At 33.9% G+C, this 26,399-nt stretch overlaps 1 protein-coding gene across 1 annotated transcript; it reads left to right on the forward strand.

Moving 5' to 3' along the window:
* Nucleotides 1-1,008: 1,008 nt before the first annotated feature.
* Nucleotides 1,009-20,211, forward strand: Dusp19 (dual specificity phosphatase 19). Its single transcript, XM_005324685.4, has 4 exons — nucleotides 1,009-1,445; nucleotides 6,377-6,423; nucleotides 9,366-9,518; nucleotides 16,395-20,211. Exons 1-4 carry the CDS (start codon nucleotides 1,220-1,222, stop codon nucleotides 16,632-16,634), a joined length of 666 nt encoding a protein of 221 aa, XP_005324742.1. The 5' UTR covers nucleotides 1,009-1,219; the 3' UTR covers nucleotides 16,635-20,211.
* Nucleotides 20,212-26,399: the final 6,188 nt, after the last annotated feature.

The following is a 26,399-nucleotide window of genomic DNA, read 5'->3' on the forward strand; positions in this document are numbered from 1 at the left end:
GGGTCGCTTAACCACTGAGCCAGGTTCCCAGCACCTCCTTCTTTTTTTAAAACAAAAATTGTTTTGGAGACAGCGTCTCCTTAAGTTGCTCAAGACCTCTTTAAATTGCTAAGACTGGCTTTGAACTCAGGATCCTCCTACCTCAACCTCCCAATGCGCTGGGATTACAGCCATGCATCACAGCACCAGGCTTCAATCTTTATTTTTTAAGGGTCAGGAAAATTCTTGTTGAAGAAATTTTGTTGTTTCTTTAGTAAAACAAATCATCCTTTTGTCATCAAAACCATCACTCTACTGTTTATCTGTCTTGTAAATTTGGATGTTTGCACACTTAATTTTTCTCAACTATATATCGATGGACTTGGTGCAATGCTTTTTATAAACAGAGCACATATTTACCACATTAAGCCTTCTACAGTTCTTCAGCAGGTGAAAATGTAGGCAGAAAGTCAGAAAATTCATAAATTTTAAGTTTTGCTAATTTATATAGGAATGTAATTTAAACTTTTCTCAATACCTTTTTTAATTTTAATTTTTTTTTGAATTTCATTTAAATTGATGCCTCACAAATACAGGCAGCAGTTTGTTTAGTAAACATTCCAGCATAAAGAAAGGGTGAGAAGGACACAGGAAAAGAGAAATAACTTCATCACACGTGCTGTAGCCCACCCCTGACAGATCTAACATCAGGAGGGCAAGGCGGGCCAGGCAAAGTAGGACGATTTGCACTTTAGGCCTCACTGAAGAGGAGCGACACGGTAGCCGGCATCACTCAATCGCTAACGTGACTACACCAACCGAACGTATCCATAAAGTCACTGCCTTTAAAGAACTGGAAGATAGCATCCCTCTCTCCAATTCAGTCTTATATTTTAGCATTCTACGTGTAGAGTGAAGCTAGATTTTGACGACTCTCCAGCCGACCTCTTATCCCTTGCAGGAAAAACGCAGGTTTTGAGCCAAACAGGAAAAAGAATCAGCATCCAATCGGCGCCCGTTTCTCAGTGGCCAATCAAATGTCGCCTTACATCGCGGCTGTGGGAAAAAGACTGTGGGACTGTTCAGGTCTCCCGGGGTGTGGTGGCTACCTAACGCCTCACCTGGGGAGGCAAGCGCCCCGCGGCTGTATTTATTACCTGAGCAATAAGGGACGAGCAGTTCAGCCCTTCTCTGTGCTTGCCGGATTTGCTTGCATTTGTTCCCAGCCACTGCGCATGTAATGCACTCCCTTAGCCAGGAAATTAAAGCATTCTCCCGGAATAATCTCAGGAAGCAATGCACCAGGGTGACAACGCTAACTGGAAAGAAAATTATAGAAACATGGAAAGATGCCAGAATTCATGTGGTGGAAGAAGTACAGCCAAGCGAGGGGGTTGGTTGTGGTTATGTGCAGGACCTTAGCTTGGACCTGCAAGTTGGCGTTATTAAGCCATGGTTGCTTCTGGGTAAGTCACTGAGTTGAAGCTGAATTACTTTCTCAGGAGACCTCACCTCCTTATGTGCCTGTACTATCAGCTATGCTATCAAAACATTGAAATGTTTCCTTTTTTGAATATGGAACTTCCATTAGCCACATAGAGAAGTTTCTGTACCCACATTATGCCCATAAGAAGCATGGATTCTAGTAGCCCTTAGCACCTTGAATTTTTTAAAAAAGCTTCCCCCGCCCTATTTTTTCTAACTTATCTGGAGCAAAACTGACAGATATTGTGTTTTCTAGAATTACAAAAGGCTATCTTTTGAAAGAGTAAATTTAAAAGTGTTTTATTAGACAAAACAAGTAAGAAGCGATAAAGGTATAGAAAAGTTGTTTCAAACCTTATGGAATGCATCCCTCTGGGGCCACATCTCTTCATGGTGTCTTGTTGGAGTTTTTAGGAGGAGTGCTTTTATTTTATAGCTGTGAGTCTGATGGTTTTATGATTTCTTGTTATGTAGAAATACTGAACTCTGCGTACTCTGAAATACATACTCTGAAATACATCTAGGCACAATTTTTCACTTATTTGGCTGACATTGTAGCAATACTAGTTTAAAACAGTTGTGGTTACTTTTTATTATTTGCCAATTCAGAGTCTTCATGAACTTTGCTTATTTTTTTAATGTGACTTTATCCAAATGGAGTTGATCGAGCTAATGTTCTTAGATTGGAGTTGGAATCCTCCCCAAGATCTTGGGAGAGTTTGGGGAGGGGTTTTTGAAACCAGTCTCCTCTCTGGACTAGGAAATAGGACACTTTGATCAGGCACAAACTTCTTTCTTTTGAAAAACAGAGGGACCTTTTTGTCTAGTTATCTGTGCCTTATTCCTAAGGGATCCATGATATGTGCATATAAAGTTCTTCCACATGAATGATGCAGGGGTTGTTTCTGCCTGGACTTGGTTTCTATCAGGGAGACTGGGGTTGTTTCCAGGTTAGTTTTAAAAAGCTTCCTTCACCTCACCAAAGACCCACAGTTTCTTCTCAGCAATGCATACCAAACAACTTTTATTTTTGGTGCTATGCAGAAAATGGAGAGCTGTCAAAATGTAATCTGTCTTTTTCAGTTAGTTTATAGACAGAGTCTAATGAATTACTGTATTTAAAAAAATCTCACATTGGCCCTTGAACCATCCAACAGGTGGATAAAAGATCTTAGTAAGCATTTTTGTCCTAAGTTTTGCAAATTATGGTTTTACGACAAAAACCACCGGGACTTTTGATAAATCTAACTTGATTTGAAAATGTAGAAATTTCCATTTCTTCTGGGTAGTTTAAAGGCACACTAATTATTTCCTATATTCATTCTGCTAAGGTGTATAAACTGGTGACATTTTAGAGATTTTCTCTTCCATTCCCCATAAAAAGCATGAGGTACTTTATGTGGTTTATATATCTGAGATACAGGAAACGCAGGATTCTTGGGAGGCTGATAATATTTTAAATTTGTATAAATTTGTGTAGCACTTTATTAGATAAAATCTTTCATAAATATCCTGTTATCTAATCCTCATAGTAATTTAAGTTCCTATTTTAATTCACTAATGAATGTTTACTACTATGAATTTTTTCAAATGAAACGTTTCTTTAGAATATCATTTATTTTTTCTGTGGTAATATAATAACTTTTTGGTTTTGTTTTGTGATTATGAAAATAGTGATTTGTAAATTTAAGATATGTTATCAGAGTATATACATTGTTTGATATTTTCATTAAAATGATTTCTTTGAAAAATAGAAACGGGCTCTAGAGATCTTGCATAGCCTGTGTCTTATGATTTCTACACTTTGATTGCCAAACATCTAACTTATTAGAAGCCTCAGTACCAATAGTCTATAATATGTACTCTTTCTAAATTAGTATGTCATCTGTAATATTTAAATAATGATCCTTACCTATACTAATGAATATTGGAGTAGTTGTGTCAATGTAAAATATAACTAGCTTTTTACTAGTTATATTGTTCAGTTGTATTCCCATTCATTAATTATTTTAAAAAAATTATACAATAAAATTGATTTGGTATAGTTCTACGGATCTTTTTTTGGGAGGTGCTATGGATCAAACCCAAGGCCTCATACATATGCAGGTAATCACTCTTATCACTGAGTTACATCCTGGCCCAGTTTATACATCATAACACAAGTATAGATTTATGTAACCACTGTTAAAATAGAATGTTTTTATTTCACTTAAATTAATTTGCAAAAGGATGACATTTTGCTTTTCCAAAACAATTGTTTTTTAAATAACTCATTTTAGAATATATGATTTTCAGTATTTATTACTGAAATTCTAACACAAAGGTGGGTGCAGTGGTACATGCCTGTAATCCTATCGACATGGGAGGCTAATGGAGAGAATCGAAAGTTCATCACTAGCCTCAGCAATTTGGTGAGGCCTTGTCTCAAAATAAAAAATAAAAAGTGAGTAAGCACCCCTGGATTCAACCCCTCTCACTGTACCCTCCCCCAAAAATTTAACACAAGAATGCAACACAAAGCATCCTTTTAAAATAGGAGAAAAGCTGATGTTTGTATCTAAAATTTAGAATGAACTTGCACTGAATATTATCAAGTATCATATGAAAAACACAAATTGATTGCCTGAAGTCATTTCTGTTGGCTTCAATGGTTTCCTCATACTACTAACAGTCATTTAATTTTCTTTTTGTTTGGAAAGACAGAATATACAAGTTACTTTTTTTTTTTTGCCTCAGGAATATTAGTTTATATCAATATAGCCAGCTCTGAAATATAATCTACTTGCTCTGTATTTGGTGTGTGTGCATGTTTAATTGAAAGTATTAAAGCATTCAATGTCAAAAATATGTATAATAATGACAGTTTAGAGTAAAAAAGAAAGAATTTTATTTAAGTCATTTTTCAGTTTGTGCTATTTTAAGAAATGGAGAATTATTATTTAAAAGATGACTTGCATATTAAACTGCCAAATTTAAGTTAAACTTATTTGAATCCCCCCCCTCCCAAGATGATTAGGACTTCCTGCAGTGGAAAACTAAGAATTTCTTTTAAATTATGAAATATTTCAAATTTATAGAAAATTATGGAAAATAATATAACAATTAGGTATCTACTATCCAGCTTTAATAAACATTTATTGTTTGATAGGCCAACTTTTAAGTAGAATAAAGCTGAATGTTTGGCTCAGTAAAGAGCCTGTGAGTTTAGTTATCATTAAGAGAATATTAGCCAAATAGTATACTTTCTGGGCCCTTGGCTACCTGAGATCATTAATAAAAGCTGGCTGATTTCCCAGGCAACTAAGGTGAAAAAAACACTGTTTATGGAAATAGAACCTAATTCAGGAAAGTAAATGTTTGAAACTCTTAAATTCAATGCCCTATTCTTTCAATATAAAATTTGCTTTATTTTAACAAGTTATTCTCATGTAAGATTTGCTAATTAACTAGAGCCAGTTTCCATGTGTGGGAGAACTGGAAAGCCCACTTGGATAGAAAGATTCTATAAAAAGAGAACAGCCCTAGTGGTAGGTGGATTGTGGGTGGAATCCTATAGATGTCTAAGCTACTGGGTGTTCCCAAACCAGCTGGCACTAAGTCATTTTGTGGTTGTGATTTTCATAATATCTTTTATAAATTATAAAAAAGAGGTGTTTATTGTAAAAAATTCAAATGAGGGCTGGGGTTGCGGCTCACTGGTAGAGTGTTTGCCTAGCATGCATGAGGCACTGGGTTAGATCCTTAGCACCACATAAAAATAAAATAAAGGGGGCTGGGATTGTGGCTCGGCAGTAGAGCACTCACCTAGCACAGGCGGAACTCAGGTTCGATTCTAAGCACCATATAAAAATAAAGGCATTGTGTTGTGTCCATCTTAAAAAAAAAAAAAAGATTCTCTCTCTCTTTAAAAAAATAATAAAATAAAATAAAGATATTGTGTCTACCTACAACTAAAAGAAATATAAAAAAATAAAAAATAAAGATATTGTGTCCACCTAAAACTAAAAAGTAAATATAAAAAAATACAAATGAATATAAAGAAAAATATCACCTATCACCACCACTATTAATATTATGTTCTATATACTTCCTATTTTCAAAGCATAAGTTTTTGGTCTTTATAAAAATGTGTGATGATATTTTGTAGGCTGCTTTTAATTACTTTAAATATTGAGAACTTGGTAAGTGTGGTGGCATACACCTGTAATCCCAGCAGTTTGCAAGGCTGAGGCAGTAGGATCTCAAGTTTGAGTTCAGCCTCATCAGTTTAGCAAGACTTTGCCTCAAAATAAATAAGTAAATGTAAAGGGCTGGGGATGTAGTTCAGTGGTAGAGCACCTGGGGTTTAATAATAATAAAATAAAATGTATTGAGAACTTGTTTCCACACTGTAGATATTCTTTATTTCTTATGTATGTTTCCCTACATAATTATGCATTTTATTTAACTGAGCCTCTTTATTGGATCTTTAGTTGTTTTTGTTTTGTTTTTTTTGCATTATAAACAATACTATGATGAGCATCCTTATAGATAATTATTGCAACATGTATAACTTTTAGGACAAATTCTTAGAATTGGGAAAGTTTAAGGGTATAAACAAGTTTAATCTTTTGTGATGATATTAACAAATTGCTATTCAGAAAATTAAACTGAATTGGTGCTGGAGTTGTGGCTCAGTGGTAGAGTGCTTGCCTAGTGTGAACGAGTTGCTGGGTTCTATCCTTAGCACCACATAAAAATAAATTAAATAAAAGTATTGTGTCCAACTACAACTAAAACAATATTAAAAGAAATTAAACTGAAGTCCTCCCAAGTTGTCATTGTTAAAGAGTTAACTAATGGATTTGTTGTACAAGTTTATATAAAAAGTCAAGATGGTTATGTTGAAGGTGATATGATTTATTTCTTATAGGGTCACAAGATGCTGCTCACGACCTGGATGTACTGAAAAAGCACAAGGTAAAAAAATGCTTTAAGTCTGGCACCACATGTAGGAAGTGTTTTAATTGTTATATTTATTTAGGAAAATTGTATTGGCCCATATTTGGTATATTTCAGTTTAATTGTTAACACTTTGGCTGTCATTTTAATAAAATTCCAAACATAATTACATCTAATTAAAATATGTGAATCTGTAATCTATTTTCAATTTTATATTCTGTCTCCCTCACATATCCTCATGAACCTGATCTTGGAGACATATCTTTCTTGCCTCTGCTTAAGCAGTTCCTCTGTGTAGGATGATAGACTTGACTTCATCTCTGCTTGTCAAAGACTTACTCATGCTTTGAGTCCAACTTACACACTGCCTCTTCCAATCCCATTTTTTAATCACACAAGTGATACTTATTTTCAGAATTTACTTCAAATTTTTTTTAGCCATCTACCATTGTGTCAGGCACTGTTTCAGATCATAGAATTGCTATAGTTTGAGGAGTTCAGGAGATTCCTGCTCACATGAAGCTTATGCTCTGACTCGCAGAGAAGGAAAAGAAAACTGCTGTAACGTGTTGTGTGCTTTGATGTGGGAAGTGCAGGCTGTCATAGGAATGTTTAGGAGATGATGCCCTCAACCTGTGCTTGTCTTGTTTGCAGATAGGAGAGTCGAGGAGGAAGTAGTATTGAAATTTTGCTTTGAATGGGGGACAGGGACAGTCAGAACGGTATCTGGATAGAAGAATTAGTACAAGTGAAGCCCCAGAAGCAGGAGGAAGGCTGATGCTTTTGGGGACAGAAAAGAAGTGAAGTGGAGAGTGTGAGAAAGAAACCAGTATCCTGTCTTATTTTTCAGAATGTTCAGAAAATATCAAGCACCTTCTTTGTGCTAATCCCCTTTCTAGCTACAGGAAATATGGAAATGAATAAGTACTAGGGTGTCTGCTCTTAAAATATGATATTTTCAGATGTGAATGTGTTCTTTAAAATAAGTAAAATAAGGCAATGAGGTAGTGGCAGGGGGTAACTTGGGTTCACCTAGAACTATCTGAGGGTGGGACATTTCATTTGAGACCTTATGATAGTCAGCCATAGCCTCAATGGGAAATGGCACTCCAGGCTGAGAGAAGAGCAAATGTGAAGGATCTTGGGAGCAAGTTCTGTAATCTCTTCTTCCCCTTTAACCCCTTGACAATTGGTTATAGCTCTTAACACCTTTTGCCTTATTTTATTATCACTGATAAACATGTTTCCCCCTCCTCTATTAGTAAGCAGACTTGTCAAGAATAAAGACCTGGGGCTGTGCTCAGCACCACATAAATGTAAAATAAAGATGTTGTGTCAGGTGGACCTATAACTAAAAAATAAATATTAAAAAAAGAATAAAGACCTTATTCTATTTATCTTTGTTATCCACTGCTTAGTTAAAAAAATTGAATTGAGGATTTAAAAAAATGTATGTGATAAACACCTTGCAATCATTTCTCCAAGGAAAATAATTATTAATCAGTTAATTAATTAATCTGATGTTTTTATTTGTCAGCTTACTGCCTTGTGTTTAACCAGGCTCTCCTTAGTTTGAGAAATAATGGCCTTCAATTACATAAGAATATGAGAATCACTGCAGTTCCTAACAGGAAATATTGTATAATAATATTTTAACAAAGGTAGAACACGTTTCAAAGTCTTACATCCACTGACAGATTGTTGTTGAAATGACAAATGGAATTTGATAAATTTTGTGTTGGCAAGTGCTTTTCTTCTTTTTCCTCTTATGTTGCACTAGTTCATTCATCCTAGAAATGTGAAACAAGAGGCTGTTTAAAAGATACTGCTATGTCTGTTCATAGTTACAGTGTTAATAGTGCTTGGAGAAAACAGAGTTAAACTAAGTTGCTGAATAGAGTGTTCTAGAAAAATTTAAGGGTGCTGCCAAACAAAATTATAGATTTAAAGAATGGCAATTTCAAAGTGACATCGTAGGATTTAAGTAAAATGGTAGAACCAGTGGAAGTTCTCTTGTGAAGGACCACTTCAGAAATTTCTATAGGAATTTAATTTTAATGTTTAGAAATAGTAATAATGGTTGCATTATTAATGTGCTCTTTGAGTGCCCTGGTATGTGCCCAATAAAGTACTTTGGAAGATGAAAAACTAAGTGTAACATAAAGAATGTTCCAAGTAAAATTGCAGCAATGGTCATAATAACAAATTACTGAAAACAACCTTCCTGTCCATCAATAGGGAACTTGTTAAATAAACAATAGTACACTCATGACATAGAATATATAATAGCTATAAAACAGAAGAAAAAATAACTGCAAATACTGAGATGAACAGGAATTACAATTCCAACAGAGAACACATGGAATGTATGTTTTGCATCACCTCTTTAAAAGCCCTCTGTTCCTAGCTGGTTGTGGTGGTGCATGTTTATAATCCCAGCAGCTTGGAAGGCTAAGCAGGAAGATCATGAGTTCAAAGCCAGCCTCAGCAATTTAGTGAGACCTTAAGTAACTCAGTGAGACCCTGTCTTTAAATAAAATACGAAAAAGGGCTGGGGATGTGGCTCAGTGGTTAAGCACCCCTGGATTCACTCCCCAGTATCAAAGACAAACAAAAAACACCTGTTCCTGCTGATGGTCAGAATAACAGCCTTTGGGACAGAAGTCCCTGTGTTTTTCCTTTGATAGCAAAGCAAAACCTTCGTTTTCCTTTTTTTTTTTTTTTTTCTGAAAAACATGTCCTCGTTATTGGATTGGCATCAGGGACAAGGACTAAGCTTTTGGCAACACAGCCAGCTTTTTATTTTGAGAAGATGAAGCCATAGAGAATCCCCTGAGAACAGAGTAAAAGTCCCCCTTTTACAAAGGATAACATCTATAAAGGAATTTTCAACATTTAAGGCTCTCTTTCTCTTTGTTCAGTAAAGAGAAAGTAAATTCATCTTTTTCTTTCTCTTTAAGGTGACTCATATTCTTAATGTTGCATATGGAGTTGAGAATGCTTTCTTCAGTGAGTTTACGTATAAAAGCATTTCTATATTGGACCTTCCTGAAACCAATATCCTGTCTTATTTTCCAGAATGTTTTGAATTCATTGAACAAGCAAAAATGAAGGTAAGTTTTGTGTTTATCCATAGTTCTTCCAAAGCAGACATTTGAAAGTATGGGTCCATTATCCAATCTTTATTCTTTTTTTCAATTAATTTGTGAAGAACCATTATGAAATTTTCAGTTCTCTAATGGCTCATTCCTCAATAAGACTTTTACTTCTCACATTGAGTTTCTTATTTTCTTATGCCTAATTGAGAAAATAGGAATTAGAAAATTCTACTGAATTTTCCTGAAAATATAGATCTAATTCAAACTACTAAGTAGGTAGTTAGATTTCTTTTGAGTGTTTATAACCATTTGACTTCTAAGTAATTGGCAAAATAACCATAGCTACTGGATAGAAATTAGTCTCATTAGTATATTTATAATGATTATACTGTATTTATTTGACTGATTTTTAACAATGGAATTTTAAAGCAATCTAAAAGGACTAAATATGCATTGCTTCACTGAGATTGTATGAAAATGGCAATCAGAAGCTCTCCTTTGGTTTTGTGACTTCAGAAGATCAACAGACAATATAACATTTTAATCTTGGTATTGGATCCAAGTCAACATTCTAACAGGCTGGACTTCTAGGTTGGCTATTACCAATAATCATACCTTGAGATGATATTATTGTTAGTCAGTAAATATTTCTTAAAAAATTTATGTAGAATAAGTAGATAGGAAGGTAGGCATACTTACAGAAAGAAGAAGCATTTCTGGAGCACCCAACGATGACAGTTGGGGTTAGAATCCTGTTTAATTGAATCTGGTCTAATGGTTTTCCTGCTATTTCCTCTTCTCCCCTTTTCTCTCCATTTCTCCTTTCCTCTCTTTCACATAGTAATATTTATTGGGTGGTTTATGTGCCTAGAACTATTTTAGGTCCCCTACAACTAGATTACCCAGAAAATGTAAAACTCAACAACTATTCATTAGCCTTATTTAATAGCAGATATTTGGATGGAAACAAAGGAATAGGCTTTCTGATTCAAAGACTAATATTTGTCATTATGTTCTCTTGCAAAAAAATTATTTATAGACTCTAGATTGTAATATTTCAGTGTACCAGTTAATAGTGTTAAAAAATCAAAATGATTCCATTGACTCAGGAGAGTGAGGCAGGAGGATCTCAAGTTCAAGGCCAGTCTCTGCAACTTAATAAGACTTTGTCTTAATATAAAAAATAGAAAGGGCTGGGGATGTAGCTAAGTGGTAGAGTATCCCTGGATTCATTCCCCAGGACCACAAAAAAAGATGAGTTTCTCTGTTAGCTGCATCTCAAAGGGGATATAGAATACGTCTTAGATGGACAAGTATCATCCATACTCATATTAAAATTGGAAGAGATTTATGATTTGTAAGTAAATATTGGAGAAGGTAATATTATCTTCAAGAAATTGAGTATTCTAAGTTTGGGAATTTAAAATTTTTTAAATTTTAAATTTAAAAAAGTTTGCTTTAATTTTGACTGGAGTTTATTAGAATGGTTTTTAGCTTGAATTTCTTAAAAACAGAGCCTGAGGGCTGGGGTTTTGGCTTAGTGGTAGAGTGCTCACCTAGCATATGCAGAGCCCTGTGTTCGCTCCTCAGCACCACATAAAAATAAATAAAATAAAGGTATTGTGTCCAACTACAACTAAAAAATAAATATTAAAAAACAACAACAACAGAGCCTGAGGCAAGGATTATGAGCTGATGCTTAATTTGAGTAGTATCATCCCATAGGCAGTGAGAGTGAGAGGAAAGGGAAGTGATTTCAGGTAGGATTAGAAGTTGTGTAAGATGATCAAGACCGAGCATAATTTTATAATAAGCTGACAGGGAAATAGTTGGTTATTCCATAGGCATGGCTTCTCTACCACTCAAGATATCTTCAAATAGGCAATATAAAGAAACTGCATTTTACTACAGACTTTGGAAAGGAAGAGAAAGCATTTTTATCCCCTTTGCTCTGTCAGCTCATTTCCTGTTAGAGTTTGCCAATAAGGAAGTAAATAACACTTCAATCCCAGGTTACAGTGTTCTACTGTTTTAGCAGCCACCTCAAGGCCAGATGCAGTACCTTCTGGTATGTCTTCTCATCCAAGGCCAGAGGTGACAAGAAAATCCAGAAATTGGGGTATGCCTATTTATGTCGTGGGTACCAGTGGGGAATAGCATGGCCTTCCTTCTTAGACAAGCTAAACCGAATGGCACTAAGGCGAGGAGTCAACCATGGATGTGGCAACCAAGGCAGATGGTCCATGAGATGACAGTGCCAGTCTGAAAAGTTGATGTTTCTGATACAAATATGTTAGAATTCTACAATATGTTCTGATTTCTCAAGTCTATGTTTTATACTGGGATCCCAACTTCACCCATTATTTCCTTGCCTTGAACACTTTGTGTATTTTAGACTAATGCATATTTAGCTTTATCAATAGAAATCTCCTCGTGGCTTTTTCTATTATATACTGAAGTATTGTTGAATCTACTTAGTGACTTGCATATTTCAAAACTAACTTTCTAGGACCTAGTGTCTTGTTTTCATCTTTTTACATACAAACCAAATATCTTCCATTTTCCCATGCTTTTCTCATTTTCCTCTGTACTAACCCTGTTTGGTTTGGTTTCTGTAGCCTTTTTCTCTCTCTACCTCATTCACAATTTGTCGAGCGTATGCCTTAAAGGATGTAGAACAGAAATATATGTGACAGAGAAGCAGTTATGGTAACCTCTATAACCTCAAGTGTTCTGTTAGGAAATAAATCTACTTGGCCTCTCTTTTTTAAAATTTTTGTGCAAAAGGTTTGACTTGTTAGTATTAAAATGTATATTTGATATTCCATATTTACTTCATTATTTATTTTATAATTATTTTTAAAACATAAGCAATCTTAGAAAAATGGAAAATACAAATAAAATTTCAGATTACCTTACTCCCTTTCTTAGACATAACCACTGATAACATTTTGATATATTTCTCTAGGCTTTTATCATTCATTCATTTCTTTATGTCATGTACAACTGTACTTTTAGTAAAACTGTATTATACAATTCATACTTTTTATAGCTTATTATTTATAATTAACATTATCAATTTTTAATTTCTGCATAGTATTTTAGTGATTGGTGATTCTATAACTTACTTAACTAATTTTCTTCTATGAGATATATGTATGATCTGTTTTCAATTTTGTGTTCATTGTAAGAAAAGGCTCATTAGAGAAACATTACAAGTCTAAATAAATACCTAAATTCACTGAGTTTTTACATGCATTCTCTAGTTTGTTGCTCACTACTGTTTTCTGTTTTCCATGTGTGTTAATCCATTTTCCATTACTGGAACAAAAATGTTTGAATTTGAGTCACTTGTAAAGAAGATAGTTTTGGAGGTGGGAATGTTGTTGAAATCTGGGTTCTTGTCCCCAGTGCCAATCCAATAACAAGGACACGGTTTAGAGAAGAAAGGAAAAAGATGATTTATTGCTTTGCTAGCAAAGGAAAAACATAGGAACTTCTGTCCCAGAGACTGTGATTCTGCCCATTAGCAGGAACAGGGGGCTTTAAAGAGGTGACTCAAAGGCTACATTCCACACATTCTCTGTCTGGAGTTCTAAGGGAGATAGTCATTTCTGAGATCTTCTGGTACCATCCACAAAGTCTGGATTACTTCATTCCTATGGTGTGTACTCAGGGACAGATAACTGCCTAGGTTGGAGAAGAAAGGTTATCTCTTCCCCCTGAGATTAGAGGGGGAGAGATTAGGGAGGAGCAGGGAGAGGAAGAAGCATGTGGTTTTAAAAATGAGTTGCACCCTCTGGGTGCAGTGGCTCAGGAGGCTGAGACAGGAAGATCTCAAGTTCAAAGCCAGCTTCAGCAATTTAACAAGGTGCTAAGCAACTTAGTGGGACCCTGTCTCTGAATAAAATACAAAATAGGGCTGGGAATGTGGCTCAGTGGTGGAATGCCCCTGAGTTCAATCCCCGGTACCAAAAAACAAAACAAAACAAAACTAATGCTAATAATTTGCAGTGGCAGAGCAACAAGGGCTATATTCAAAGGATAAAGTGGACCACCATTACAGGAAGTCCAGACAGCGCTGGTACTGGGTCTGGCATGAACCTCATAATGGATGGCATCATTATAGTGGGAACATTAGTTAAGAACTAATCAGGATTCCCAGGAAAACTACTTTAATCTCCTCAAGGCACATCCCTAGTGACCTAAACACTTCCCACAAAACCTCTCCTCTTTTTTTTTTGTTTGTAGTGCTGGGGGTTGAACCAAGAGTTGATCTACTACTGAGCTACATCCCCCAGATCTTTTTTGTGTATTTATTTTTATTTTGAGACAGGGTTTTCCCAAGATGCTAAGGCTGGGCCTTGAACTGGTGATTCTTCTGTCTCAGCCTCCCAAGACTCTGGGATTACAGACATGCATCACCATATTCAGCTAAGGACCTACCTCTTAAAAGTTCACTGCCCCACAGCATTGCTACACTGGGGGCTAAACTTCCAACACAAAAAACCTTGTAGGACACACTCAAACCATATCGTAACCAAAGCACCATGTTGGTATTGACCAGTGTTAGCACTCATAGTTACGAGTGCTTTCAAAGTGACTTGACCTGGGCTACTAAAAATATGGTACAGTTCATTATTCAACTTCAGTGAGATAAGAGGGTTGCACCAGAGCTTTTCTTCATTCTTTGACACACTCTATCAAAGTGAGAGAAAGAGGGAGGGAGGGACTGAGCTACATACTATACACTCTAAAAACCAGTTGATTTTCATTCTACCACAGAATTTTATCTAATCATAGACTGTTGTCAAGCACTTAAAGAACATATTATGCCCAAGTTTTATTGGAAATTATGTAAGGAAAAACTGGTTCAGTTAATCTATCAACAAATATCAATTATTTATTCTAGGAAGATGTGAGGGATCCAGCTTGTGGTTCTCATGGAGCTGAAAAGCTATTTGTGGAATTATGAGAACAAAGTATACTGGAAATAGAAAAAATGTAAATAACATAACATAATTATTATCTGTATATAGTAAAATAATGGCTTGGATTTTTGAGAGAACCAAATTTCCTTACAGAAAAGCAGAATGAATCAATGTATTCACTTTGCATATATTTATGGAATATTTACTATGCACTAAAAACTGGGCATACAAGTATAGACAGAACATTCCTCCTGCCCTCATCGCACTTGGAGAAGGGCAATCTTTTTGATACAGAAGTCAGAGGTAATGGTATCAAGAAGAATAGAGGTCTTCCAGATAGAGGACAATAGCAATTGCAAAGAAAAAATTGGGTTTATAAATTAGGTGTCTTTTTGTTTTTTTGAGTTCAGAAAAAAGAACATAAAGCCAATAATTTTTCTGGAAATGCTTTTCCAAGACAATATGATACCTAAAGAATAATAAAAAGGTAGAAAATAGGTAAATAAAAACTGAAGGAAATCAGCTGTTATATGAAGAAAGTAGTAAGAGGGAGGATAATTATACTAACATTTCAAAACATTAACTAAAATTGGATACACAGTTTATAACACTGAAAATAAATGTGGTTTCAAGTCTTGTGAACTTATAAAATAGAGATGACTAAGGAAACAATAAAAATGACATTGAAGGGTATCTCTTCCTTACTGAGCGTATGATTATAAGCTTCTTTGTCTATATAATTAATTTATTTTGAGCCAAATGATCATTAATAATTTTTAAGTTACTGTAATATAATTCTAAACATCAAGTCACAAAAATGAGCTACTGTTATATAGCAAGCAAACTTCCAGAGTATATAATGAATATTTTTATTTTGCTTTCCATGTGCAGATACAGTTAGTTTGAAAATGAATCATAGTTATCTATAAAACAACTTAAATTACATTTTTTGATATTAGAATTTTTAAAAAATTACCTAAGTTTTTTGCTAGTCATTCTTGAAAGGAGATGCACTTGCAAATTATTGCAACAGTTATGGAAATAATTTTGCATTGGATATGTGAATGTGAGAAAACTGCCATACAAAAGTAAAATAATCCAATGAACCATAATAACAATATTATTAATGTATGCTTTTGGTAGAGGATTTTCAGAAAGTTTTTCCCCTACCCACTTTTCCTTCTTGTACTAAATAAAGAATCAGGAAATGAAATAACTGAAATGTTGAATTCTTTAGGGTGTGCTCACAGTTCACTACATTTCATCTAGATCATTAACTTTTTAAAAGCCTAAGATAGGCCAAGCTGTATCAAAGCTGTTTCATCAGATCTATCACATTCATTATTGATACAATATTGCCCCCATCAGCATTGGTCTTGCACTGTGTCCCTTTTCACCTGGAAAGTATCATTTTCAAGTTACCTGAAACGTTTTTCATTGATTGACCTCATGCTGGTGCCCGATTACCTTTTCCACTTTGCATTGGTGAAAGCTATTTGTGTCATTGTTTTATTACCTCATAGGTTTAAATATTTTAACCTACTTTCTTCCACAATAAAATAATATCCAAGAGTAGAAAAAAACTTGCTTTGGTGATCATTTTATATAAAGATTTCCAAGCCAATGACACTAGTTTTTGTATGGGAATATGATGGTTATTTGGAATGTCTCTTTTTGTTTAGTTTATGAATGTGGTTTTATTTATGTTTCTATGTGTATTCTCTGTGATTTTTCTCCTTTTATGTATATATGAGTAGTACTACTTTACTAGATTACTTAATAAAAGATATTGTTTCAATACCAGGGCAGAGAGGTGGGTGGAGGTTGTTTGATTGATTACTTGATTGATTTTGATAAATCAAAGTAGGGTGCTTACTTTATAATTTTATGTACCATAGGAACATAAAATCAACTTAATAGTCTTTCTCAAATGAATAATGGATATTTTATTTTATTGCAGGATGGTGTGGTTCTTGTTCATTGTAATGCAGGGGTTTCCAGGGCTGCTGCAATTGTTATAGGCTTCCTGATGAATTCTGAAGAAATTTCATTTACCAGTGCTTTTGCTTTGGTGAAAAATGCAAGACCTTCCATATGTCCAAATTCTGGCTTCGTGGAGCAACTTCGTACATATCAAGAAAGCAAAGAAAGCAATAAGTATGACAAAATACCACAATTGGAAAGTGGCAACAGTTCATGAGTTGCATTCTAAATGCAGATGATAGACTAATGTAATATCTGAATTGGCCTCTGTAGCTGTCTTTTCCTCTTTAGGAGAGTAGACTACTAAATTTCCTTTTCTCTTCCTTTTTACAAGTGGAAATGGAAATCAATTTGATTGTCCTAAGCTAGTATATGAATAAATTTTTAAATTATATTACTTTCTGTTATTATAATGTTTGGTAAAGTTAATTACTAAGAGAAAATAACAGTGAATTATGAATCATTGATTTTTACAGAAGAAAAATTTTAAATTTAAATTCTATATTATAGCATGGAAAGAATAGATCAGTTAATGAAGTCTTTAGTATTTTTCTATTCTAACACCTGTTTTCATGAGTGAAAAAACTTGAATGCTACTTGACATACTGTTTTAGAGAAAGGTAAATTTTTTGTAAAGAATATTTTAAAGATTAAAATGAATACCTTCAACCTCCCAAAAGAGTCCCAGAATCTAAAGGTTTATACAGCATTTATGTAGTAGTAACTAGGCATGGTGGCATGGGCCTATAATTCCAGCAACTCAGGAGGCTGAGGCAGGAAGATTGCAAATTTGAGGCCAGCCTGGCCAATTTAGACCCTGTCTAAAAAATAAATAAATAAACAAACAAATAAATAAAACAAGGGCTGGGTTTGTTGTTTAGGGTAAAGACGTGTCCCTGTGTTCATTCCTAATTACCAAACAACAATAACAAACAAGAACAACAATTATATAGTGGTTGCAGTATAGATAAAATTTTAAAATTCTTCCATGAAAATTAATAACTACTTTTTGGTTTTCAATTCTATTACCTGCATTTTTCATTTTGAATGCTTTCTCTTACATAATTATGATGTTACAATTCTTTAACTAGATAACATAGTCTCTTACATTTTGTTTTTTTTTATCTTAGATACCTAGCATTCTGTTTAGGGATCTTATGTCATAAATTTTTTTGATCTTCTTGGATGTGTGGGAAAATGTTTTACACTAAAAGTTTACTTTTTAGGTGTGATTTGGGTAAGAGCTGTTTTCTAGCTTAGTATTTTACAGGACAAGATGTTTTAAGGAAAGAAAAGTTAGGTTTTGGTAAGAAATTTTAAATACAGTTTTAGGAGACCTAAAATCATTTACAATTTTATCTCTGGCCAGAGGCTTGAATTGGTTCTTTTTGTTTTTCTTTAATGTTTCCATATTGACAAGAGTGAACATTATAAATTTGCTTCCAGATTTTTATTTTAGGTGCTGGGGTTGTGGCTCAATGGTAGTATGCTTGCCTACCATGTGTGAAGGACTGGGTTCAATTCTCAGCACCACATATAAATAAATAAAATAAAGTTCATTGACAAACTACTGGTATAGATGATATAAAAAAGGAGATTTTGAATTTATTTTCAGCATAAGTCATACTTAAAATTAGAGTTATTAGGGGCTGGAATTGTGGCTCAGAGGTGGAGTTCTCACCTGGCATGCCTGAGGCACTGGGTTTGATCCTCGGCACCACCTAAAAATAAAATAAAGATATTGTGTCCACCTATAACTAAAAAGTAAAAAAAAATAAAATTAGAGTAATTAAGGCAATTTATTGGGTAGATTTGAAGTTTTATTTATGACTTAGAAAATGATTGCCTTGTAGATTTTATTTTAAAAAGTCATGGGCTTTTCTTAAATACTGTATACCTTAGTTGGAAAGTACACATTGAACCCAACTGTGCATTTGGAAAGGCTTTCTTATACTGTCATGAGCAAAAGCTAAAAGTAATAAATGCAAGCTGTGTCTTGATATTGCTTAGAGTCTGACAAGTTGCCATCGTGTGTAATGCTTTGAACTCCTTTCTGTGAAGAAGCAGCTCAAATGTAATTAACCTTCCTTGAGCTGTTTGAAGCCCACCAAACCAGGGAGAATTACCCTAAATAGGAGATTGATGCATAATGCTGTCTCTGTGAACAGTATTGCTGAAAGTTTGCTGGCTGAGACTTCTTGATTGACATGAAAGCATTCATTTAAATATATTTTCTTTTGCTGAGTGCTGCTTGATTTTTAGCTATTGAATCTTGTCACATGAGGCTTGGATATACTTTGTTTGTAGTGGATAATATGGTATTTCTGTCTGTAGTTAGGCCAAACTGTTGCCTGTAGTGATCTGGTTATGGTTCAAACATGTCTGTTCTATTTTATCTACTGAAGTTCTTTGAGCATCAATTTTATTTTAATCTTAAGTGATAGAAGCTTGTTGTATCTGAAATAGATCAGTAGATGTGTTTAGTGCTTTAAATTGGGGGTACTGTGTCAGGCAATGATTTGTCACAGAAATGGTATGTTTACTGTACAAGGCAATAAGTCATGCTGAGATACCATACTATTCCGTAAGAAGGAATGTTATCATTATGATTCTCTATCACATATATTACAAATTAAATCAAACATTTATACCATATATAGGTCTATTTTGAGGGAAGTGAAAAAAATTCACAGAGTAATTTTTTAACTCTATTTGTTTTAAAATAGATTTTCCTACCTTTTTTTAAAAAGAAAAAAAAATGAAGGTATAATTTCTTTTTGAAAATTGCAAAGCAATAGCCTTCTTAGTAAACTGAAAAGGTTGAGTAGAACAAAGGCACTGGAACATATAATAAAATTCTATTTACTTTAGATTAATACTTTAAAAACTGTTTTACTAACTTCATGTTTTAATATAAGTTATTGATTAAATGTAATTGGAATTGAAAACCCAGGAAATATTTAGATTTTTTAAATTTTGAGGATAAAATTTAAAAATATACTGATTCAAAAATAAAGATTTCAGAGGAAATATAGTATGTGGTATTTTTATTGAAATTATACTTTGTCTTCCCTTCTTCCCTATTCCTGATTAAAGTGTATGAACACAGTATTTGAATTTGTGTTTGTGAGTATGTGTGTGTGTGTGTATGTGTGTGTGTGTGTGTGTGTGTGTGTGTGTGTGTGTGTAACCACATGCACATCCTTTAGAATCTACCTTTATTCTGATAGGTAGTTTCAGTAGTGTGGGAAGCCTTTTCAACTCATCAGCATAATTATTAATAATTAGAATCATTCCAGTGTGTATTAAAGGGCCTCCTCTAATGTTATTTCTGCAAATACTCTTAAGTGTACTAAACATAAATCAGAGTACCACCCTATAACTTTAAACAGTATGTTAAATCATTGAATTACTACCTGTATATGCAAAAGTACAATACATTAAAAGATAACAAATGTAGTACTATGATTTATTTGTTTTTTCAAGGTGACCTAAATTGTTGATTTTCATGCCCAATGGATTCTGAATGTATTATTCGTACTGTCGTTATATAGCAATTTAAACCAGAAGATTTGAAGTTTTATTTTCTTGCACTACAAGTAAGAGCATTTAGTCAACAAATTTATGGTTTATTTCCATGGGTTTACTTTTGAAAAAAAAACTTATAGTTAAACTTTTGTATTATAAGTAAAGCTTTGACTTATTTTATATTCATATTTGTAATATAATCTTTATTGTTTCAAAGAGTTAATATACTTTAATAAAAATAATAAATAATGTTTTAATTATTATTATCCCCCTGCTAATAACTTTATTTCTTTGAGGATATTTATTCAAAAAGACATCACTTATTTGTGTTCAAATTCTGGGTTAAAAATTTTGTTGGCAAGCTAAACATAGTGGCACACACCTGTAATACCAGCTATTTGAGAGGAAGAAGGATCCAAATTTGAGGCTATACTAGGCAACTTTGTGAGACCTTGTCTGGAAAAAAAAAAAAGGCTATAGTATATAGGTCAGTTGTAGAACTCTTGCTTCATGTGTGCAAGGTCTGGGTTCAACCACAGTACTACACACACACACACACACACACACACACACACACACACACACACACAAATGTTGGCAAGATACAAAGTATATATTGTAGAGTAAAAGTTACTTTAGATGTATGGAGATTCGTTTTTCCATCCACTTTATTTTTTTATTTTTATTTTTTTCCATCTACTTTAATAAATGAAAAATAAAGTAAGGTCTTATAGGTGGTATAACTGTGGATAAATTTGCAATTAAAATTCACTAGAGCTTCTAAGCCATTTAAGTCAAAAGAAGATATGATTACTATCAGAATAAACTAATGAATATCTAACAGTTGACTCTCTGAACATAATCTGGCACCCACCCCCACATTCACACACCATTACCTCTTTGACTTCATTGTGGACTGCTTTTTCCCTCATTCTCTCTGCTTCAATCACGTTGGCCTCTTTGCTGTTATTTGAAAACATATAATCAAGACCACCCCCACTTCATCACGGCTGTTCCCTCTGCTTGGAGCACATATTTCCCCAGTGAAATCACATCTTTGTTCAAATAGTATCTAAGCTTAGTTAAAGTTTCCCTGGTAATCTTATTTCAAGTTACCCATTTCTAACACTTTTATCCCCTTTTCTTGTTTTATTTGCTGCCTAGTATCCTATATGCTTCATTTTTCTTTTTTTCCCCCATTAAAACTTAGACTCTCCAAGAATTTTACTACGTTGTTAGTTGTGTATAGCAGGCATTAAAAAAATGTATGTATCCTGAGTAGGTATTCAAAAATTGCTTGTTGAAAAAGAAAGAGGGATTTTCCCTCAGATTTTTGGATTTGGATAAATGTAATGAGATATCTTGGGGATGAGACCGAGTCTAAACATAAAATTCCTTTGTTTCATATACACATAAGCCTGAAGACAATTTTATACAGTATTTTTTAGTGTTCCTGAATTTGGTTATGACATGTCACATGGGGTTGGGTATGGAATTTTCCACTTATGGCATCATGTCAGCACTTAGAAAATTTAATTTAAAAAAATATCTTTCTTAGTTGTAGATGAACACAATATATTTATTTTTATGTGGTGCTGAGGATCGAACCCAGTGCCTCACACATGCAAGGCAGGTGCTCTACTACTGAGCTAAAACCCCAACCCCAGAAAATTTATATTTGAGGAATTTCAAGTTTTTAGAATTTTATATTGGGGTACACATTTAACACATATAAAAATCTTCAAGAGCACAGGAAGAGAATAATTGATATTACCTGTGGAATAGAAATTTTGAGTAATTTCTAAAAGATAGCATGTGGGTTTAGGAATAGATGAAATGTAATAATTTAAAATTAGAACTACAGGGCTGGGTTGTGTTTCAGTGGTAGAGTGCTTGCCAACATATGTGAGGCACTTTATTTTTAAATAAACAAACAAACAAATAAATAATGTATTGTATCCATCTACAACTAAAAAAAGATTTACAGTGGAAGTGGAGTTGTTCTAGGATTGCTCAAATCTCAGAGGTTACATAGACACAGAGTGCAGGGAAGGAGCATGGCAGTGAGGGCTGAACATGCAGTACATCACAGAGAGTATTCCACAAGAACTAATGCTACTGCAAAGTTAAGTTAGCTGAGGACAGAAATCCTCCATTGGAAGTCATTTTTGAAGATCATTTGATAGATAATGGGGAAATAAGTCAAATCAGTTTATTAAATGCTATGTAATAGGCTGAAATTAGCCTAAAATTCAGTAATAAATAGAATATAATATTATCACTGTGTACAGATACATAAGTGTGTTCTTTATAATGTTGGTACTATTATTCCCATAATTCAAATGAAACAATAACATTAGAGTTATTAATGTCACATACCTAACTATTAAGTATTTGAAGTCAAGATTACTGGTTCTCTAAATGACACAATTGTGAAGAGGTTTTTTTTTTTTTTTTTTTGATGGCAGCAGGTAGTGGGTACCGAGGATTGAACTCAGGGGCACTTGGCCACTGAACCACATCCCAGCCCTATATAGTATTTTATTTAGAGACAGGGTGTCACTGAGTTGCTTAGTGCCTCGCTTTACTGAGGCTGGCTTTGAACTGATCTTCCCATGCTGTGGCCACACCCTGCATTGAGTCATTTAAATATATATATATTTATATATATTTAAATATATATAAATATATATATTAGTTGTTGCTGGACTTTATTGTATTCATTTATTTATATGTGGTGCTGAGAATTGAACCCAATGCCTCACACATGCTAGACAAGCACTCTATCACTAAGCCATACCCAGCCGAATAATTTTTAAAATTAATTTTTCACCCTTAGTTTTCACATAAGCTGGGACAGAATATACCACTTTTGAACAGCCTAGAATTTAGGATTACTGTTGCTTTGAAAATATTATTTAGACTAGATGTCAAAGATATTCAAAATTGTAGAGAATAGCATAATTACCTGTGATGTTGATTAACTCATGGCTTTTCTTGATTAATGTACACACTGAGCCATCATCTCCCTTCTCCCCTTCTGACTTCCCTACTCAGCAATGATTTCAAGGAAAATCCCAGACATTAACTCTTTCTAAAGTTCATCCCATTTCTTCCACAAAGGTATCCATTTTGCCTGCTCGACACTTCAAGGTTTTCAAATATCTTATTTAACCAATCTGATAGTTCAAATAAAACACTGGGAAATAAAATTACAATTGAAAATTTTGAAGTTATTCTTTCACTTCCCAAAGGCGTAAGGATCAATTTTTAATTAACTTAAAGACAGCAGGTGAATCAGCTAAACATGTTTCTTTTGATGCTTGACTGCCTCTTTTCTGCTAGTTGTTTACTATAATGAAATTATGAGGAAAAACCTCAGAAATATTCACTTGTAATCAATTGTTTAAAAAATTTTGAAGACATGTCTTTAGTTATTGTTTGGCGTAGTCAGATAATGCAAATAATAGCTAATGGATTTGCATTTTTCTAGAGATGATCCCTGTACCTTAAAATCATTTGCCCTTGGACCAATGTCCTATGAAGTCATGATTCCTATGTGTGCTTTGTGTGACATCACAGTGTAGGTGAATAATACTCCATGTGATGCCATCTGCCAAAGGCAGAGATGATGACAGCATGAGCGATAAAATGCTCCCTCCCCTTGCTCTCTTTCTGAAGTCGACAAACTCCATCTTTTCTCAAAAGTCTTACTAAAGGTGCCTATCATTATTTCTTCATTTCAATTTTAAAGCTTTCTTTGCTTTTTATGGAATAGACTGAGTGTTTAAGAGCAGCAAGTTCATTTTATATTTATATACAAAAACTGCATATTAATAGACATTTATAAATAGGTTTATGAATATTCAGGATATATGAGTGATACACAAGCAGTTTGGCTGTGAATATATCAAAATTATTGAAAATAAATTTTGAAATATTACATTTTACTTTTTCAAAATTTGAGTTTAGGAGAAAGTTGAAATATATGTAGCTCAGAATTAATTTTCAGGTTGAGCTCTTTATAGCTTTAGGTTCTACATCTAAAAGTCAGGGGTTACCTTAATATGTGTTAGTCAGAAGACAGGTTAGGAGGCATGAATCCTGAGTTGGTGGGGTTTGTACACTTCCTATTTTTTTTTTAACTAGAGGAATTCTATTGTATTTTGTAAGCATCTGCACTATATTTTTGAAGAAGTGCTTCCCTATCTACAGTTGAAAATCAATAGTCTACAAAAATAGCACTCTATGGAATCTTATGCCCTGGGGAGGGAATTCAGGGAATTACTAATCTAGACTAGAAATGGGATAGGTTCCACTTTAGGTGATATTAGGCTTGTGACCAGAATAGAAAGGACAAAAGTGAAGTATTATAATTAAGATAATATTCGTGGTAAACATGAAAATATTTTTAAGGATTGTAGCTTAACAAAAAGTACAAAAAAATGTGTTTCTCATTCAGGATAATTCAAATTTTTAAAAATCAAACTGGCTGAGGTGGCTCACACCTGTAATCCAGCAACTCAGGAGATTCAGGCTGGAGAATTGCAAGTTGGAGGCCAGCCCGCACCACTTTGCAAGACCCTCTCTCAAAATAAAAAATAAGGATTGCTGATGTAGCTTAGCATTAAAGTGCCCATTGCTTTAATCCCCAGTACCAAAAAACCAAACAAAAGCCAACAAACAATCCCCCTCAACAATTCTCAACTTATTTCAAATTGTCATTAAAGTAAATTAAAAACAAAAAAATACAAAATTAAAATCTCATTATGCAAAAAAGCAATAAAAGAAGTATTACGAGGTCTTAATTTGTTATAATAAGCATTTTAATAGAAAGAATTGATGCACAGAGTTACAATTTAAAAGACTGCAAACATACCAAATTGTACCAAGTAAGTGATGTCAGAGAATTATCCTTTAATATTTAGAGCTTTTATGAGTTTATTCATTCATTTTCCCCCATATGTATTTACTGAAAAATGATGAAAATACAAGAAAAAAAGAGTAACAGTCTCCCCTCTCAAGAAAATGGGGGATGAAATTACTGGGTCAGGTTTCATGGCAAGGATGGACTTGAACTTGTATTTGAAGGAAAAACAGGACTTTATAGAATGGAGGGAAATGAAGGAGTGTTAGGCAGAGCAAGGTATCCAATGTGAAGATGCCTTAAACCCTAGATAAACCCTAACTTTATCCATTCATTTATCTGAATGAATAGATAAAGTTAGGGTTTTTATTGTTATTTTTTTGTTGGTGCTGGGGCTTGAACCCAAGACCTCACAAATGCTAAGCATGTGTTATACCACTGAGCTATACTCCCAGCACCCAATGAGGGTTTTTGAACATCCAGGTTAACAAACAAGGAAGTTTTGATTAATGGTGTGTTAGGCTCAGTGGAAGATATTGAAAGCAGGGAACTGTGAAGTGTTGACTGTAATTGTCTAAAAATTGAGGAGGCAGAGAGAATAGGACTTTGTATCTCAAGATCTGACAAAAGGAAAAGTGGACAACAGTAAAAGCAAAGCAGATGAGGCACTGTGCTAAGCATAATGTATGGTTTCTGTTTTATAAATAGTTTTATCTAGGGATTAAAATCCAAGTTTTGAATTCAGATGCATTTGACTCTCAGTTCTGCTCTCTGTCAAAAATACTATGATTTAATTTGGAGTTTCTAAGGCACTAACAGAAAACGTGACAACTGGAATAGGGGCTGGTTTTAAGGGTAAAATGAGATTGTTTTGAGGTCTGATATACTGATAGGTTTTACAACAAAAATCTGGAAAAGTGGCATTTTGCTTTAAAGGTTGGTGCAGTATTGGAAGTTATTTGTATAGTTGTGACGATTGATAAAGACTTCAAGGGATATGATTAAGAGTTGAAGAAGAAAAGAGATGACAAGGGCTTGACTAAAAATAAGATTTTCAGGTTAGAAAGAAATAGGATCAGTTATTGAAAAGTCAGGGAAGGAGTAGAAAGTCATCACTAAAAACAATGATAAAGTGAAGATAGGGAAACATCATCTGATAAGATCTATCTGTGAACTCTTCTGAGATCTTGAAACAAATTGATAGAAATTAGCACATGTTAGCTAGATGGAGGAACAAAATATAGGGAAGTTTTAAAGACAGGGCAAACTGGACCTCACAGCTTGATAAAAAAGAGCCAGTGGAAAGGGTTAAGATTGAAATACATTAGAAGAAAGGGAAAATATTTTGTAGAGGAAAAACGTTCTTAATTTGAAAAATATTGAAAATAGTAAATAACATCCATAATTAACCACAAAAGTTATGTAAAATATGTCAAACACCCTTCTTTTAAATTCTTGAATTTACAAACCTCTTTCCCACTGTCTCTTGTTAATAGTTTGGACAAGTCTTTTCCAACTTTTTCTGTAAATCAATCTCTCTCCCTCTTTTTCATCTTTCTCTGTTTTCCCTCATCTTGCATCTGTACC

The sequence above is a fragment of the Ictidomys tridecemlineatus genome, chromosome 7 (assembly GCF_052094955.1).
Source record: "Ictidomys tridecemlineatus isolate mIctTri1 chromosome 7, mIctTri1.hap1, whole genome shotgun sequence".
Taxonomy (NCBI): Eukaryota; Metazoa; Chordata; class Mammalia; order Rodentia; family Sciuridae; genus Ictidomys; species Ictidomys tridecemlineatus.

Coding starts and splice junctions, on each gene's coding strand:
- Dusp19 (XM_005324685.4), top strand. CDS start 1,220: ATGCACTCCCTTAGCCAGGAAATTAAAGCATTCTCCCGGAATAATCTC. Junction 1,446..6,376: donor TAAGCCATGGTTGCTTCTGG/GTAAGTCACTGA, acceptor TATTTCTTATAG/GGTCACAAGATGCTGCTCAC. Junction 9,519..16,394: donor TTGAACAAGCAAAAATGAAG/GTAAGTTTTGTG, acceptor ATTTTATTGCAG/GATGGTGTGGTTCTTGTTCA.